Source organism: Mercenaria mercenaria, chromosome 11, assembly GCF_021730395.1.
Source record: "Mercenaria mercenaria strain notata chromosome 11, MADL_Memer_1, whole genome shotgun sequence".
In the NCBI taxonomy this organism is placed as follows: Eukaryota; Metazoa; Mollusca; class Bivalvia; order Venerida; family Veneridae; genus Mercenaria; species Mercenaria mercenaria.
In genome coordinates, this window is record NC_069371.1 from 13,917,749 (window position 1) to 13,938,016 (window position 20,268).

The 20,268-nt window shown below is 34.9% G+C and overlaps 1 protein-coding gene across 1 annotated transcript; it reads left to right on the forward strand.

Moving 5' to 3' along the window:
* Positions 1–1,874: 1,874 nt before the first annotated feature.
* Positions 1,875–18,734, forward strand: LOC128546701 (splicing factor 3B subunit 1). The gene is made up of 10 exons (XM_053517959.1): positions 1,875–2,190; positions 6,145–6,290; positions 8,804–9,076; positions 10,028–10,249; positions 10,656–10,838; positions 11,768–11,946; positions 12,633–12,818; positions 15,124–15,396; positions 16,057–16,273; positions 17,585–18,734. The coding sequence occupies exons 1-10, from the start codon at positions 1,875–1,877 to the stop codon at positions 17,741–17,743; spliced, it is 2,154 nt and encodes a 717-aa protein (XP_053373934.1). The 3' UTR covers positions 17,744–18,734.
* Positions 18,735–20,268: the final 1,534 nt, after the last annotated feature.

The following is a 20,268-nucleotide window of genomic DNA, read 5'->3' on the forward strand; positions in this document are numbered from 1 at the left end:
GTCACTTCCTGTTTGGTGGTATGCCTCCTTTAAGTAAAACTTTCTGTACTATAAAAGTGTTATTTTACTTAAATTGTTCCATGAAAAAATACCAGTTATAGTTTGATAAAATCAATTTTCAATATTTTACGGCTTTTTCGGTAATGTATGCTAGTCCAAAAAAGCTGTCACAACATAATTTATGACCACTTCTCCTTGCTGGAATTTATTTTTGCCATATTTTATAATTTTTCACTCTAAACTTCACTAAAATCAGACACTTTTACTGTAAAATATACCCAATCTCACCTCTGACACCTAAAATTTAGCAATATTTAGTCAGTAAATATGCATTTAAAATATACACCCTAAACAGCATTTATAGTTATAGTATTAATCTATGCCCGTTCACAATTTTAAATTTAGAGTTATAGTACAACTTTAATGTTTTTAATTTCAGAATTAATCTTTGTTCGGTTTATAGATACAGTACTCATCTATGTCCGTTCACGTGTTTTAATTTATAGCTCCAGTATTCAAGTATGCCCGTTTACAAGTTTAATTCTATATTTACAGACTATTCATCTACGCCTTTTCACAACTTTAATTTTTTAGTTTTAGTATTCATCTATGGCCGTTTTATAGTTACAGTATTCATCAATGTCCGTTCACAATTTTAAAATTTAAAGTTACAGTATTCACCTAAGTCCATTTTAAAGGTACTGTAACAGTATATACTCGTCTATGTCCGTTCATAAGTTTAAATTTATAGTTACAGTATCTATCTATGTATATCCATTGTTATATGTTTTTGTAGTTGTTAATGTTGTTTTTATTAAGAAAAACAAACAAACATAAATGGCTGTGACAATCGGCGATTACTGCACCTGCCCGTATATGCAAACTACAAGCACTCTTGTCGTCCGTTTTATGTATTTCTGCAATAATTATATTAAATTTAGACAAAACAAAAGAAAAAGATTAACCACTTTCCCCACAAACATAAAATGTATATATCACCAATACCAATACCCGCTTGTGAATTTCTTGTATATATGTTTTGCGCACATGTTATTGCAAAATGTTAATTTGTAATCTGTGCTTCTTCAATAAAGTTCTGTTCTGTTCTGTTCTGTTAGTAAAATTGAAATAGTTTTTGTTTTCTACACTTTCTCTGCAATATTGCACTGAAATTATCATTTTATATCATAATCTGACCAAACTAGCCCATTTACAGCCACATTTAAACAAGTTTCAATTGTTACCCCTGCTAAGCAGCACTTCCGAGCTATCAGATAATGGCGGAAAGAAAATCACCTTATTTTTCCCAGTTATAGTAGCATTTTCATGTTATTTATGAGCCTGTCTCTGTTTTTCTTTCATTGTGGATCTGTACCTGACATTATGGCAACATTTTCAAGGAGATATTTTGCATTTGTTTCTACTCCTAGTTTAGCTGTCAGTTTGGAAGATGTTCTTCGTGTTGACTTGTCAGATAGAAAATCTCTCTTAGAAGATATACATATCCTACTTTTCTTGATGTTTGTTTTTATTTTTTTTTTTGTTTTATCGGTCATTTATGCACATAAGGTAAGTAATTTTTGTTTAAAATGGACCTGACTATGTGTGACAGTTATTATATGCTATTTACAATTTAAGATACATACATTATTTTCCCCTTTCTATTTGGACGTGGAGTCCTGGTAAAAACCCTTTTACTACGTACTGATTATTTAGTATTCAAATTACAAAAGAAACATGTATGTGTCCTCAAAAGATAAGATTTTAAGCAACCATGTAATAGCATATTAATGTAAATAATGAATCATAAATGGCAATAAAATGACAAAAAAGGCTGTGCATTATTTTTTTAATTCACCACTGTATGTCCACACATGTGGCAACATGCCTTCAGAAAAGTTTGTTTTAATTGTTTTCAGGCTGCAGGGCTGGCCACTATGATCTCCACCATGAGACCTGATATTGACAACATGGACGAGTACGTCCGTAACACGACAGCTCGAGCCTTCGCTGTGGTAGCCTCAGCTCTTGGCATACCGTCACTGCTTCCCTTCTTGAAAGCTGTGTGTAAGAGTAAGAAGTCGTGGCAGGCTAGACATACTGGTATCAAGATTGTACAGCAGATTGCCATTCTTATGGGATGTGCCATTTTACCACATCTGAAGTCACTTGTTGAAATTATTGAACATGGTAATTTTTACATTACAGTTTATATTAAGAATCAGTTGCTTAGGCTATAAACATGTTGGTTGACTGGAATAGGTACTTGAAGTAGAAGGTAAGTTTCGAGAAACGTGGAGATAATGAACAGCATTTATAACATAAAATTGAGAAAAAGTATGCTGAGTTAATTTATAAAATTGTTGGAATAATTTCTCTTTTCAACTGATAACTTTTGTTTCTCTTTGCGACTGATACCAATAAAACATGTAGAAGTCTTAAATATATGATTAGTAATAATTATATTTTTGACTCAGAAAAACTACCTTTGTTATGTAGATTTTACATAATCATATGTCAGCTAGTAACTTATCGGTTCTTAAAAATTAAAAATATTATATATTTTTAGCTCACCTGTCACAAAGTGACAAGGTGAGCTTTTGTGATCGCGCGGTGTCCGTCGTCCGTGCGTCCGTAAACTTTTGCTTGTGACCACTCTAGAGGTCACATTTTTCATGGGATCTTTATGAAAGTTGGTGAGAATGTTCATCTTGATGATATCTAGGTCAAGTTCGAAACTGGGTCACGTGCCTTAAAAAACTAGGTCAGTAGGTCTAAAAATAGAAAAACGTTGTGACCTCTCTAGAGGCCATATATTTCACAAGATCTTCATGAAAATTGGTCAGAATGTTCACCTTGAAGATATCTAGGTCAAGTTCGAAACTGGGTCACATGGGGTCAAAAACTAGGTCAGTAGGTCTAAAAATAGAAAAACCTTGTGACCTCTCTAGAGGCCATATTTTTCATGAGATCTTCATGAATATTGGTCAGAATGTTTATCTTGATGATATCTAGGTCAAGTTCGAAACTGGGTCACGTAGGGTCAAAAACTAGGTCATTAGGTCTAAAAATAGAAAAACCTTGTGACCTCTCTAGAGGCCATATTTCTCAATGCATCTTCATGAAAATTGGTCAGAATGTTCATCTTGATGATATCTAGGTCAAGTTCGAAACTGGGTCACGTGGGGTTAAAAACTAGGTCATTAGGTCTAAAAATAGAAAAACCTTGTGACCTCTCTAGAGGCCATATTTTTCATGAGATCTTCATGAATATTGGTCAGAATGTTCACCTTGATGATATCTAGGTCAAGTTCGAAACTGGGTCATGTAGGATCAAAAACTAGGTCAGTAGATCTAAAAATAGAAAAACCTTATGACCTCTCTAGTGGCCATATTTCTCAATGGATCTTCATGAAAATTGGTCAGAATGTTCACCTTGATGATATCTAGGTCAAGTTCGAAACTGGGTCATGTGCGGTCAAAAACTAGGTCAGTAGGTCTAAAAATAGGAAAACCTTGTGACCTCTCTAGAGGCGATATTTTTCAATGGATCTTCATGAAAATTGGTCAGAATGTTTACCTTGAAGATATCTAGGTCAAGTTCGAAACTGGGTCACGTGGGGTTAAAAACTAGGTCAGTAGATCTAAAAATAGAAAAACCTTGTGACCTCTCTAGAGGTCATATTTTTCATGAGATCTTCATGAATATTGGTCAGAATGTTCATCTTGATGATATCTAAGTCAGATTCAAAACTGGGTCACGTGGGGTCAAAAACTAGGTCATTAGGTCTAAAAATAGAAAAACCTTGTGACCTCTCTAGAGGCCATATTTCTCAATAGATCTTCATGAAAATTGGTGAGAGTGTTCAGCTTGATGATATCTAGGTCAGGTTCGTAACTGGGTCATGTGCGGTCAAAAACTAGGTCAGTAGGTCGAAAAATAGAAAAACCTTGTGACCTCTCTAGAGGCCATATTTTTCACGAGATCTTCATGAAAATTGGTGAGAATGTTCACCTTGATGATATCTAGGTCAAGTTTAAAAGTGGGTCACGTGCCTTAAAAAACTAGGTCATTAGGTCAAATAATAGAAAAACCTTGTGACCTCTCTAGGGGCCATGTTTTTCAATGGATCTTCATGAAAATTGGTCAGAATTTATTATCTTGATGATATCTAGGTCACATGTGCTCAAAAACTAGGTCACTATGTCAAATAATAGAAATAACGATGTCATACTCAGTTGAACACTGGGTCATGTGGAGATAGATGAGCGATTTTAGGACCATCATGGTCCTCTTGTTCTCTAATATATTAAGGTATTAGAGCTCTAATAGTAATGTTTACAAAATGGCCTTTGCTTGGTATATTCTGAAAGGTAACCATGTTTTGCACTATTTTGCAATTTTTAAACAACTTTCACCATGCCGTTTTTTATAAATTGTGTATAACTTATGGTATCTCCTCAAGCTCAAGTACAGACAAATTTCAAAGTGATAGCCACTATCCAAAACGTTTGCAGAGAACTCATTAGCTCATCTGATTTTTTGAAAAAAAATGATGAGTTATTGTCATCACTTGAGCGGTTGTCGGCGTCGGCGTCTGCGTCGGCGTTGCCTGGTTAAGTTTTATGTTTAGGTCAGCTTTTCTCCTAAACTATCAAAGCTATTGCTTTGAAACTTGGAATACTTGTTCACCATCATAAGCTGACCCTGTATAGCAAGAAACATAACTCCATCTTGCTTTTTGCAAGATTTATGGCCCCTTTTGTACTTAGAAAATATCAGATTTCTTGGTTAAGTTTTATGTTTAGGTCAACTTTTCTCCTAAACTATCAAAGCTTTTGCTTTGAAACTTGGAATACTTGTTCACCATCATAAGCAGACCCTGTACATCAAGAAACATAACTCCATCTTGCTTTTTGCAAGAATTATTGCCCCTTTTGGACTTAGAAAATCAGTTTTCTTGGTTAAGTTTTATGTTTAGGTCAGCTTTTATCCTAAACTATCAAAGCTATTCCTTTAAAACTTGCAACACTTGTTCACCATCATAAGCTGACCCTGTACAGCAAGAAACATAACTCCATCCTGCTTTTTGCAAGATTTATGGCCCCTTTTGGACTTAGAAAATATCAGATTTCTTGGTTAAGTTTTATGTTTAGGTCAACTTTTCTCTTAAACTATCAAAGCTATTGCTTTAAAACTTGCAACTCTTGTTCACCATCATAAGCTGACCCTGTACAGCAAGCAACATAACTCCATCCTGCTTTTTGCAATAATTATTGCCCCTTTTGGACTTAGAAAAATCATTTTCTTGGTTGAATATTATGTTTAAGTCAACTTTTCTCATAAACGATCAAAGCTATTGCTTTAAAACTTGCAACAGTTTTTCACCATCATAAGTGGACACTGTACATCAAGAAACATAACTCTATCCTGCTTTTTGCAAGAGTGATGGCCCTTTTTAGACTTAGAAAATCATGGGTAGGACAATATTTCTATTATACAAAAAAAATCAGATGAGCGTCAGCACCCGCAAGGCGGTGCTCTTGTTTCTATGGTGCCTCAAGTAAACGGATTTAATGAGACAGAATTCATACTTCGACATTGAAAAAATAAGGTTGAATGCTGTGTTTCTGTTTTGAATTTTGCTTACTCCATTTAAAAATAACCTTAGGACAGATGTAAAACCTACCCAACTTTCTTCCACAATATATAATCTAAGAGTGAAAGCAAAATAGAGAACTTTCACCGCGTGTGACTCGATATTTTTGAAGATGTGTAGCTCTACCCCTTCTGTTTAAGTAGTAAATTCACTTTGAACACCAAGAAATCGCTTATAAGATTCATCTTTTCCCATTTTTGTACAAGAAATCAATAATAAGTCTTGAAAGAAGTAAAAACTTACTAGAAAAAAAGGAAAATAAGGGGAAAAAAATTTGGTCCCAGTAGGGCTTGAACCTACGCACCCCTAACAATTGTTGTCAAAGTAGGTTTATGGTAGGAATTGAATACTCTTCAAAAAGGAGGTTCGCTATTAGTGATCTAATACCTTAAACAGATATATAAATAGGCTATGGTATTTGCTTGATAAGGTTTGCATTAACTCAGTGAGATTGCCTTTGCTTTAAACTAGTTGTATTTTACAGGTCTAGTTGATGAGCAGCAGAAAGTACGTACCATCACAGCTTTGGCCCTGGCTGCCCTGGCCGAGGCAGCTACACCATACGGTATTGAATCCTTCGACAGTGTGCTCAAACCTTTATGGAAGGGTATCAGACAACATAGAGGAAAGGTATAGTAAACTATTTGTCATGAGCTTCTGTTGTTTCTTGTTGAATGGATGCACACTTAAAGTTCATAAATTAATTTAATAAATTATTATGAAATCGTAAACAGTGAAACAGTAGTGCCTCAAGGTTAAAGGTCAATAATTCAAATCCTTCTTTGTTTTATAAAAAAACGACAACTTCAGGTCGTCTTTACGTATCTTTAGAGAACTTCACTTTTTCCTACACCTATTTTTCATGAAAGTTCTATCACAAATTAACGAAAAAATGAAAAAAAAATAGGGGGTTATGTAGGTCCTAGTGAAATGCCAGTCAGTTGTGGTCTGCCACCCTAAAAACGGCGCATATTTGCTCTCGTCCGCGCAGTAAACACCTACCGGTTTCGATCTGCAAAACTTGCCATGTGGGGTGTATGAACATGAAAACAGTCTCGTTTCATGCAGAATGTATTCTAGTAGTGAAAACTGGTGATTAAAGCACTCGTTCTACACGAATTTGCGCAAAAAATGGGGAAATTAGGATCTATTTATTATGGACTTCTTTCGACTACACCACGGAAGCACATTTTCAACCGAATTACTTTCCTTATTCCTATAAGAAATGTTTCTTATCAAATTTCACACCATTTTCATCTCTATTTTCAAGAAAGATGTAATACCAAACATATTGCCAAGTTTCATTGTGAAATTTCGAGATTTTAGAGAAATATAGACATTTAATAGAAGCCACCCCCTACCCATTTACTGGGCTAAATTTTGGCCCTATGGTCCTTTTATTGTATATTTTGGTAAAAGTTTCACTTGTTTGCATTATTTTTCACTGGGATTCTGAAATATCATTCATTCCGTCATGAATAATACCCAGAAGGATGCATTTTGTGCATTTTCTGACATTCTGGAGACAAAATGTTGGCTTTTAAATCCCAGAAATCGCTGCTGAAATAGGTGCATTCTACTCAAAATATGGTCAAAATTCAAAGATTTTCAAATTTCATTATTATTTTGCATTGGAAACACCATTTTATATCATATACAACCGATTTATGACTATTAAGACTAATTGCGATATGTGTTTCGAGAAAAGTCTTATTTCAGCTCTTAAAGGTTAAAGATCAGTAATTCAAATCCTTCTTTGTTTCGTATAAAAAATGACAACTTCAGGTCGTCTTTACCTATCTTTAGAGAACATCACTTTTTCCTACACCTATTTTTCATGAAAGTTCTATCACAAATTAACAAAAAAATGAAAAAAAATAGGGGGTTATATAGTTCCTAGTGAAATGCCAGTCAGTTGTGGTCTGCTACCCTAAAAACGGCGCATATTTGCTCTCGTCCGCACAGTAAACACCTACTTCCGGTTTCGATCTGCAAAACTTGCCATGTGGGGTGTATGAACATGAAAACAGTCTCATTTCATGCAGAATGTATTCTAGTAGTGAAAAATGGTGATTAAAGCACTCGTTCTACACGAATTTGCGCAAAAAATGGGAAAATTGGGATCTATTTATTATGGACTTCTTTCGACTACACCACGGAAGCACATTTCCGACCGAATTACTCACCTTATTCCTCAATAACACTGGCTCACTTGAAGAATGCATGTTATCCCTGCTGCTTTCCATCTATTTTCTATGTTTGGGTCTGTCGAAACTGTAGATCACTTGAGCATTTTGTTTGTCCTCTTGCAACTTTGACAGATTAGTGTTTTATTGTAATTACATTTGCGTATCAGTCCACAGTTGCTGTCAGAAGTGCTTTTTCATGGGAACTTGAATTGGTGATTTTCAAATTTTGAAAATGAAGTTAATCAAAAGTAATTTATTCATTGGGATATAACTTCAGTTGAACTGAAGCAATGATGAAAATTAGTCCCCACAAATAATACTGATTTTACTGTATTGGAAACATTTCAGTCAATGTAACAAATCAAATTTCAGCAAAATAAGAAACTGATGTTAAAACTTTTAAGAGACTTACTTACAAGTCTGTTTATTTTAATTATAACAGTTTTGTTGCACCATTTTACTTACCACTTTTAAGTAGCCTCTGTGTGCTGGACAAATTAGCGATAACGAATTCTGGGCTGTTTTTCCCTATAAAGCTGGGCAGTCTTACGGCAAAAAAGATTTTGCCCATCAACTTTAATTTTCCAAATGTTTGTTAAATGTGAGGTTGTTTTGCAACTTTGTAAACTTTTTATGTGTATTTAGGTTAACAAAATTACTTTTGAACAACTATGAAAATGCCACTCCAGCAAATAATACCCAAAAAAATCTTTCAATATATTATGATGTTTCAGTTTTTCCCAATTAAGACAGTTTCAAGGACACTTTCTTAATTTCACTGGTGTTGTTGGCATTCCTGAATTGATGAAAAAAAAGGACTTGAGAATTCATGAAGAAATATGGACTGCTTCAGTGAACATTATTAAGGATGATGAAAAACTGTTTTCTTTTGCACACAAATAATTTGAATACATTTTGGAATTGTTTTCAGTGACCTGTTTTGTATATTTGTAGGGACTTGCTGCTTTCTTGAAAGCCATTGGTTACTTGATCCCATTGATGGATGCAGAATATGCTAACTACTACACCAGGGAAGTGATGTTGATTCTTATCCGAGAGTTTCAGTCTCCCGACGAGGAAATGAAGAAGATTGTGTTGAAAGTCGTTAAACAGTGTTGTGCCACAGATGGTGTTGAGCCTCAGTACATTAAAGACGAAATTTTGCCACCATTCTTCAAACATTTCTGGAACCAGCGCATGGCTCTCGACAGGAGAAATTATCGACAGGTTGTCAAGAGAATTAGTATTGTTTTTCCGCGCTGTAAACATTTTTATCCTCAATGTCATTCTGAATACCAGAGAGTTTTAAAAGGGAACGATATTAATACTAATTTCAGAAATGGTGAAAGTTGTGTTTAAGTCCCAACATGGAGACATTGATGAGGAAAGAATTTAATGTATTTTTGAATATAATAAGAGAAAAAGAAAATACCTAGTTTGCAGTGTTTTTAAACCATTTAGTTATGTGAAACGGAAGGGAAATTTAAAAATAGAATTCATGTGGACATTTTACTGTTGATTTCATACAAAGTTGGTAGCCTCTACATTCTGTAACTGTTAATATGTTTTTCTGTCACTGAATGTTTTCCAGATACAGTGATGAGAAGGTTGTCTTGGAAACGAGCATCACTTAAGAGAAATGTTTTTAATCTTTTGTTTAGGTGATCAGTTAAGGATAATAAACATCCCTGCTTATATTCTTAAATAAGAGCATCTTAGCATCATGCAGTTATTCAGAATTTGTTACATTTGTGATTTAGTTATATTATTTATGTAAATATTTCTTATTTTTGAGTCAGCTTGCCCGCAGGTAAACATCAAAGACAACAGTATATAAATAATTGTAAAATATAATAAATCACAAATAAATATTTACGTTGATGATTTAAGAGTAGGTCATAAGCTACTGTCAAATTCATCTTATTTAACATCACATTTGCAACAAGTAATATAGAGTTTGAATGTACTTTCTATATTTTGAAAATTTTGACAAATCTGGAAACCTGTCCATTGAACTTTTTTTTCTGACATATACTTATTGCTCTACTTGTTTCCTTGTATATACTGTATGTGAGAAATTTCTTAAAACAATTTTACTGATTATATCTGTTCATGTTACTGTATATTATTGAAATAAAGATATTAACCAGTTATTTTTATCTTTTTTGGCAATGACAGCTTGTAGACACTACAGTGGAGATAGCGAACAAAGTAGGTGCTGCAGAGATTATTGGACGAGTTGTTGATGACCTGAAAGATGAAGCAGAACAGTACAGGAAGATGGTAATGGAGACAATTGAGAAGGTGATGGCAAATCAGGGAGCTGCAGATATTGACTCAAGACTGGAAGAACAGTTGATTGACGGTATCCTGTATGCCTTCCAGGAACAAACAACAGAGGTAGGATATCGTAGTTTGATACTAGACTGTTGAATGATGAGAATTGATAGTATAATCCATGAATTCTTTTTCGAAATTGAAGGTGATACTGGGTATGTTTTGTAAAACATGTTGTTTAAAAACTTAGCAAAATATTACTAAAAATAAAATTTTATGACAGGCAATAAGAAACTCAAAGTAGTTCCATTTCAGTAGTGTACATATTTAGAATTTTTCAGTGATTTATTTTATAACTGATAAAATTTTAATATTGGTGTGATATTTGATTGAACATGATTTACTGCATTCCAGTTTTTAAATTTAATACCAACATTTTAAACACACATGGTTTAAAAATTATCAACAATTCTAAAAAAATTATATATATATGTTTTTCATCATGTAAACATTGTTTGATTTGTTCCAGGATGTTGTAATGTTGAATGGTTTTGGTACTGTTGTAAACGCCCTTGGTAAACGTGTGAAACCATACCTGCCTCAGATCTGCGGTACTATTCTCTGGCGTCTCAACAATAAATCAGCCAAGGTGCGACAACAGGCGGCTGATCTTATCTCGAGGATTGCCATCGTCATGAAAACATGTCAGGAGGTATGTAGTCTTACATCTTCAGCGTAACCTTCAGTTTTATACGGATTTGATTTAGCTCCATTGTAGCAATTTCTTATAGGTATACTGGACCCAAATTTTTCATTATTTGAAAATGGGAGCAAATACTACATACAAATTATGTAAACGTGGTGATTAAAATGTTTGTGTTTTGACAGTACTATGCATTAGGCTCAAAATAGTACACAATACACATTTGTAGCTAAACACAGTATAAAATGTGTTCTACCTCTAAAAGAATGTAAGCTTTTCAAACAATGGAAATCTACTTCCTAACATTATGTCATATATTCATAAATGTAGCTGTGTATACACATAGATTTACATATAATAATGATTATTAGATGTGAATTTCTACATTTGAAGTAAATATCTAAAATATTTTGGTGAGAGATAGGCATTGCATATCTGTCTAAGCTTTTTGATTCAATTTAAAGGGGTAGAGACCACTTGCTCAGCTCTGTAGACCTTGTGATTTCTTAACAGGTGTTTGTAGGTTTGAGCCCTGGGCAAGGAGAATGTTCTTTGATGATTGACTGAAGAAAATATGTAAACAATAATTAATGTAGAGAAGTTGTTGGTTCTTTGTGAGGAAATGATAAGACAGTTATACTTCCAAAAAAGTACTGCTGCAAAAGCAGCATTAAACCAAAGGAACAACTCAGAAATTTTAGTTGTCATATAGCGTTATGTCAAGTGCTATATGTAATTTTTAACTAGGAAGTCTTGGGACTGTTGCTGTTCTTAAAGATTGGTGTCCCTTGCTGTAGATTTATTATAAGGGAAGGTGTCTGTTATTTTCTGAGAAATAGTTTCTGCTTGTTTGAGATAGTCACTGATAGACTGTTGAATTCTGTAAAGAATCTACTAGGATGTTGTATTGCCCTCAAATGTTCTGTTATGTTTTACAGGAGAAGTTGATGGGCCATCTCGGTGTAGTGTTATACGAGTACCTGGGAGAAGAATACCCAGAAGTGTTGGGAAGTATTCTCGGAGCCTTGAAGGCCATTGTGAATGTGATTGGTATGACAAAAATGACCCCACCCATCAAAGATCTGCTACCTAGACTTACACCTATCCTGAAAAACAGGTAAAGGTTTCTTTGTTTATATGTTTCCATTACAGTATTTTATCAGAAATCATTTGTTCTCCACCTCTCACATTTGTGGGGAAGTTGACAGTCAACTTGCAGAAAATAGGTTAGTTCTGGTACAGAATCCAGGAGCAATGGCTACCATTACATTAATGAAATACTGTTGAAAAATGGCAGTTAACCAAAAACAATCAAAGAAAAACTGTAATACCATTGAAAAGTATGTAAATCTCATTAAAGTAAAGAAATACAATGTTTTATATACTTAATATGGATTTTAGAACTTCAAAAAGTAGGCAGTTATATGTAAGGCTTATTTAGTTTCATCTTTATGTGTAGTGACAGCATAAGTTATGGTCTTAAAACTGTGTGTGAAACCTAAAGACCTTAAAGACCTGCCCAAAAAGCTCGAAAGATAGAAGAAAAGACTGGACCTAAAGGTCACAGTTGCTTCTATATCAGTGTAAGGTTAAAGTTTTTAATGATGATTGGACAGAAGACATGTCAAGGTCATTCATCTCCAACATTTCTTCTCAGTTAGCAAGAAGACAAAATAAGGACAACTGGTTAGATGTTCACTGGCTGCTTTACATTATGGGAAATACTGTAGAAAAATGGAGTTTGACCTATAGATAACCTATAAATATAAAAGAGAATCTTAAAAGTTGATTTTTCCCTTGCAGACATGAAAAGGTACAAGAGAACTGTATAGATCTGGTAGGTCGTATCGCTGACCGTGGAGCGGAATATGTGTCAGCTAGAGAATGGATGAGAATCTGTTTTGAATTGTTAGAACTCTTGAAAGCTCACAAGAAAGCTATCAGAAGAGCAACAGTTAACACATTTGGTTATATTGCAAAAGCTATTGGGTAAGTATAGGCTTGATAATGTTTAAATTACCAATTTCTGCTGCTTTGGCATTTTCTTGTATTCAAAGCAATTTCAGATTTTATTGTGATTATCTTTTTTGAGTCGGCTAAACGATGTAATCGTTTTGACGAGTCCTTGCTATCCAGCGATTCTCTAAGTCTAAATGGACCAAATAACACAGTGAAGCGATGTAGTTCCATTAGATTTCTCAAACTTCAAACAGTTCACTGCAAGAATGAAATTAAGTTGCGTGAATTCCCTTTGCTATGACCAATATACGATGTAATCTGTCATATTTATGACTTGTAATTGTGCAATACTCGAATGTAACTCATTAAGCATAAATGTGCATTTTATGAATTGCGCAGGCTTACAAAGCTTGCGTAACATCCAGCGAAAGACAAAAAATAGTTCCACAGGGCTCCAGATAAGATGCGTATTAGCGTAAATTACGTATAGAAATAATGCAAATACGCATGTCTAATAATTTCTAAACGTATATAAAATTACAGAAATGCACACAATGCTTTTTTAAAAACAAAATCTGAATCATCTGGATGCGTTAGGTAACATAGCCGATCCCGATCAGCCTTAATTCTCCCACATTGAACGTATACATGCATCGTATGATTTCTATAAACTTTGCGTGGGTTTCTACACACACACATGAATTTTGCAGTCAGTAAACGGATAAATTATCGGAAGAAGAAGCTCTTACTGGTTTGTTTAGTTACTACAGATATTAAAAATGATTTTAATTCTTATTTTTCGAGAAATAAACAAATCGGCGAAACATTAAATTGTATTTTCTTGTAGTTTTTGAAATCGAAAGTAGATCGTCTATGTTTGGCGAAATGAAACAACTTTTTTATCAAAAGATTTAAATAAGAGGTAATTTAACCGTAAACTTCAATGTCAGATACTGCCAATTGCTGCTAAATGTCTTCGTATCATCACAATTTGTAAAATATATTGTTCAAACTGGAGAAAAGTGTAATCGTATCCGGATATAATATTTTGGGTAAATATCGAGCTGTGTTATGAAATTTTAAGAAAAAAAACTAAAAACAAACTGAAACTGGTAGACTATACTGTCAGTACATCAATCATTAGCCGACTCAGGCCATTCAGGCCTTTGATTTACTTATTACAGACTGAAATTCTCATAAACAACTTGAAGCTAGGCAACAAACAGCCTTTTGCAAAGTGTGTCTTTTTTCCTATTCTGTAATATGAATTTTTAGTTCATCTATATGAAGTAAATGGAGAGCTGTATCTTACTTTCAGCCAAGTCTGCACCTTTGAAAGTTCTGATTTTCTTTCAAATTATCTCTGTTATTACTTCATGCATTTGCTTCAAACTTCCTCATCCTCACCCTCAATTACCCTTGCACCAGTATGTTATGAATTATTTCCCCCTTTTTTATATGCCTGATTTGGAATTGGATTTGATTTAAAATTTGACATAGTTGTTCCACATCATCAGCCACATCATATGATACAAGGTGCATTATTTTTACATAGAGGATAATTGTTGGTTTCGGTGTAATATCACGTTATAATTTCACCGAGTGGGCACCAAAAGTGATATTTTCACGAGTGGCGCAGCCACGAGTGAAAATAACAACTTTTGGTGTTCACGAGTGAAATTACCGTGATATTACATCGATACCAACAATTTTTCTGTTTATTTTATGTCTAAAACTCTACTTTTGTTGTGTTTATTTCAATAAAATGTCGAAATTTGCGGGAAATTTTATCAGGAAGCATCGCAAAGATGACGTCATTTTAACCACGTCATCGTCATATTGTTTCCGGCTTTCAGTACGCTCGGTAAACTTTTTGACGTTAATCCGGCTATCAGATTTGATAATTTTCACTGAGTGGCCAGTGAGTTTATCAGGATATAATTCACCGTTATATTTCGATAAACCACCGAAAAACATAAAATAAAGAAATATAATCTCCCTTCCCTTCTATACTTTAATACACTTTCAATCTATCTTTGTTATTGCTAAATGACATAAACTGTTGTCTAACAGTCATAGTTTCAGATTCCTCAGTTATCCGCTATTGTACTATGTAGCATTGAAATGGCTGAGCTCTCTATCTGCTGTGTCAGTTCTTATATCTGTTTCATTCCAGTCTATGTTTTTCACATCTAGAACCTAGCCAAATAATGTCAGAATCAAGTTTTTACTCAGCTGCTTTTTGAGAAGGTACTTCATTATGTCGGGATTGCTTGAATACAGTACTGTTTTGTAAAAACTGTATTTTTATTTAAAACTTTCTTTTCTTTCTCAGTCCCCATGACGTGTTAGCTACATTACTCAACAATCTGAAGGTACAGGAACGACAGAATCGTGTGTGTACGACCGTAGCTATAGCTATTGTAGCAGAAACATGTTCACCATTCACTGTGTTACCCGCTTTAATGAATGAATATCGTGTACCAGAACTGAATGTACAAAATGGTGTGCTCAAATCTCTATCCTTTATGTTTGAATACATTGGTGAAATGGGAAAAGATTATATTTATGCTGTAACACCACTGTTAGAAGATGCTCTAATGGACAGGTAAGCAGTAACTGTTGTTAATATCTCTTTTTACTTGGTCTTTTCATGTGAAGAAGCCATCTGACTGGCTTATAGAAGGTTGGTGACTGCCTGTGATGAAATAATGCCCATGGGACACCTGGGGTTTTCTTCCACCATCAAAAGCTAGAAAATCACCATATGACATAATAGTGTAGGTGTGATGTTAAACCCAGCAAAAAAGATAGCTTTTCTGCTGATACAGTAACTAGAGTTCATGAAGGGGCACTTGAATCAAAATCGTGTCTAAATGCAAGGTCTTTTGTAACCAGCCATTTAATGAAATTGGCCCTGCATGAGATCTGGAAGTCATGTTACAAGAAAGAACTCATCTATTTCTGAGCCTGTTTTGCCATTGAAAGAAATTCAAAATTAAGGTTCTGACTTCAAATCACTTACACTTCACCACTTTAGGTTGGGATGTAGAATTTTTTCATGTGAGGAAGCCATCTAGCTGGCTTCTTATAGATGTTGGTGATTCTTACCAGATACCCACCCATGCCTGAAATAATGCCTTGAAAGGCATCTGGTGTGTTCCTTCACCATGAAAAACAGGGAAGTTGCCATATAACTTAAAATTTTGTTGGTGTGATGTTAAACCCAACAAAATAAAAGTTATTAATTATGTTATAATGTTTTCAGAGATCTGGTACATAGACAGACTTCCATGTCAGCCATCCAGCACATGGCCCTTGGTGTGTTTGGTTTTGGGTGTGAGGATGCCCTTGTTCACCTGATGAACTATGTGTGGCCTAATGTGTTTGAAACCTCACCACATGTTGTTCAGGCATTTATGGGGGCCATTGAGGGCATGAGAGTTGGTGTGGGACCTTCAAAAGTACTGCAATATGCTTTACAGGTTAGATAAATTTCATTTAACTTTAAATTTGTCTATGCAATTTATGATTTATATAGGAGTCTTTTTTCATTTATACATTTTTGCCAGGTATTAGGATAAATGGAGTAGCTTAGATGAAAATATTGGAATTCTGTGTATAGAATATGTTTGCTTTTGTTACATGTGGTTGATTATGCCCGATTGGAAGAATGAGGGTTATATTGTGTCGCAGATGTCTGTTGGCTGGTTGGTCGGTATGTAGACCAATCCGTTTCCAGATGATGATTCAAGAACACTTGGGCCTAGGATCATGAAAGTTGATAGAGTGGTTGGTCATAATCAGCAGATGACCTCTCTTGATTTTGAGATCAGCAGGTCAAAGGTCAAGGTCACAGGGACCCAGAACAATTAAATGGTTTCTGGATGATAACTCCAGAACGATTGGGCCAAGGATCACTAAAGTTGATACGCTGGTTGAGCATAACCAGGAGATGACCCCTCTTGATTTTGAGATCAGTAGAGCAAAGGTCAAGGTCACTGTTAAATGGTTTCCAGATGATAACTCAAGAACACTTGGGCCTAGTATCATGAAAGTTGATAGGGAGGTTGGTCATGACTGGCAGATGACCCCTATTGATTTTGAGGTCAGTAGGCCAAAGGTCAAGGTCATAGTAACCAGGAACAGTTTAACAGTTTCCAGATGATAACTATAGAACGCTTGGGCCAAGGAGAACGAAAGTTGGTAGGGAGGTTGGTCATGACCAGCAGATGACCCATATTGATTTTGAGGTCAGAAGGCCAAAGGTCAAGGGCACAGTGACTCAGAAAGGTAAAACCGTTTCAAAATGATAACTTGAGAATGCTTGGGCCTAGGTAGTGAGTTTGATCATGACCAGCAGATCCCTATTGATTTCGAGGTCAGAAGGTCAAAGGTCAAGGTCACTTTGACCAAGAACAGTAGAACTATTGTGCATAGTGACCAAATAATTTCTGTCCTTGTGCAAATACTGACTGCATCAAGGGGGGACATTTTGTGTTCTATGAGGTCTCGTTTTCTTAGAGTCAGATTATTGGGAATTTATTACATTTGTTGCCTTTCCTGCATTTACAAAGTCTTTCTAGTATGTATGACAGCAAGAAGTATTTTATTATATCAAACATTTAAGATAGTTGTGGATTTAAAATGGCATGTCTCCTTAGATGTATGTCTGTCACTTAAAATTTGAGACTGTAAAACAATAACAAATAAAATTTAACACCCGGTCCAGAAAAATAATGTACCAAAAGCTTTTTTTCTGAATTATTTATTAAGAAATACATTTTCCATTACAGGGTTTGTTTCATCCAGCGCGTAAAGTTCGGGATGTCTATTGGAAAGTATATAATACTGTATATATCGGAGCACAAGATGGCATGATACCAGCTTATCCCAGGGTTCCTAATGATGCTAAAAATAACTTTCTCAGATACGAACTGGATTACATATTGTGATTGTGCTTTCAACATTGTCTTAAATCATTTGTCGTCATTCAAGAAGTAAAATGTTTGGACAATCACAGACTGGGTAGAAAAATGAAATTGTTGCAAGTAGATCATTTGAATCTGCAAAAGTTCTAAAAATTTCATTAACTTCATCGACCATTTCATAAAAAAGACTATTTTTAAATCAGGATTTGATAACTGATAAAATCATTGATAATGTTTACAAAGCAGTACCCTTGGTATACTTGTTCAATTATTATACATTTGTCATTATGCTACATTATGCTATTGGTTATGTTAAAAATATTTATATGATTAAGTCTTGTAACTTACCATTTGTATTTGTTCTCAACAACTGTAAGTTGGTTTGAAGCTTTGAAAAGTGCTGTACATTTACGCATCTTGGACAAAGTCAAAGGGGGTAAACATTTGCAAACAGAAAGTAAGTTTTTACTGCTCTGTGTAGGGATACTAGATATTGAAGTCATTTTTTTGTTTGTAGAATTCACAATGAACATTGAAGTTTTAACTTATTTGAATGTCAGTTGTACATGTAATGTGATATTGGAATTATTTCACTTAATTACATTTTTGAGCAAGTATTTTACCTAAAAGGAAAATGTGTTGATTTCAAAACTGAGCACCGTTGGAACAGTTGGTAATTTTTTCTCCTTTTGGATACATTTCTACAATACTGAAATCTTTTTATCTAAATTCATTTACATAATCCAACTTATTGATAGCAAAAGGTCTTTTATAATACTTTTAAGAAGGGGTATTATACCAGCTAGCTGAAATAAGTAATATTTTGTATTTTCTTTGACTTGTAATTAAGTCCATATGAAAAAAATACCTGTGTAATATCCTCTATGTAATACACTGTATTTTGAATATGCTTGAAAATCCTGAATCCTTTGACTTAAAAAAGATCACATGTTTTATGAAACTTTGATTTTGTCATTTGTAAGACTCGATCATGAATAAAGTATAGGAAAAAGAATGCCTATGTTGTTAATTTGTTTCAGGTAGCAAAAAGCTGCTCATATACTGCAACATTTTTTTCTGAAACAGTGCTCATAGAGAGCTATTAGGGTTGTTGGGTGTTTTCATCAGTCTATTGTCCACAACGTCTTTAATCTAAGCCACCAAGCCTATTTGATCCAAACTTACATAACGTTCCCTGGGTGGTCCCCTTTTAGATATCTTCAAATCTAAGTCATTCTTGCCAAAGCAACCAGAAGGAAAAACTTAAAATATCTCCTCAGAAACTGCTGGCCGAATATTAAAATGATTTCACAGTAATGCTCCTCAGGCGATGTACAAAGTTCCTTTAAACCATCCGGTTCCATTGAAACATGGCTGCTAGGGGGGCAGGGCTAGTTTTCTCTGTACTGGTCTAAAAATCTGGAAACTACAGGCCAGATCTCAAAATAACTACAGCAATTTTCCTTGGGGTGACCATTTACTAATTTTGTCCTGATTATTATACCCCACAAACAACGAAGTTGCAATGGGGGTATACTGGTTTCTGGTCGTCCGTCTGTTCGTAGACACAAACTTGTGTGCACCATCTCTCTTCATGCCCTTGGCACAGTTTGATGAAACTTCACACAAGTGATCAGTAATGGTGCATGTTGGGTTCTTTCAGAATTGTTTCGCAATTACGGGACTTTGTTTTTTGTTATTATACTATATACGTAGAGTCTGCATATGCAATCTTGTGCACGCCTCGTCTCCTGAACCAATGCACACAATTGAATGAAACTTAGCACAACCCTAGTTGTGCATGGTATAGGGTTGTGCATGGTGCATGTTACGTTCTTTCAGAAAAAAGTCTGCTGTTCTGTTTTTTTTTTTAGCTCACCAGAGCCAAAGGCTCAGAGTGAGCTATTAGGATGGGTCACCGTCCGGCGTCCGTTGTCCGTCGTCCGTCGTCCGTAAACTTTTTACTTCAAACGGCATCTCCTCATAAACCGCTAGGCAAATTTCATCCAAACTTCACAGGAATGTTCCTTGGGTGAAGCTCTACAAAAATTGTTCAAAGAATTGAATTCCATGCAGAACTCTGGTTGCCATGGCAACCGAAAGGAAAAACTTTAAAAATCTTCTTTTCAAAAACCAGAAGCCCTAGAGCTTAGATATTTGGTGTGAAGCATTGCCTGGTGGACCTCTACCAGTTTTGTTCAAATCATAACCCCGGGGTCAAAATTGACCCCGCCCCAGGGGTCACTTGATTTTACATAGAAAAATCTTAAATAATCTTCTTCTCAAAAATCAGAAGCCCTAGAGCCCATGACATGTAGCATTGCATAGTGGACCTCTACTAAAGTTGTTCAAATCATGACCCCGGGGTCAAAATTGACCCCGCTCCAGGGGTCTGTCACTTGATTTTACATAAGAAAATCTTCAAAAATTTTCTAAAAATAAACCAGAAGGCCTAGAGCTTAGATATTTCACGTGTAGCATTGCCTAGTGGACCTCTACAAAAATTTTTCAAATCATGACCCCGGGGTCAAAATTGACCCGCCCAGGGG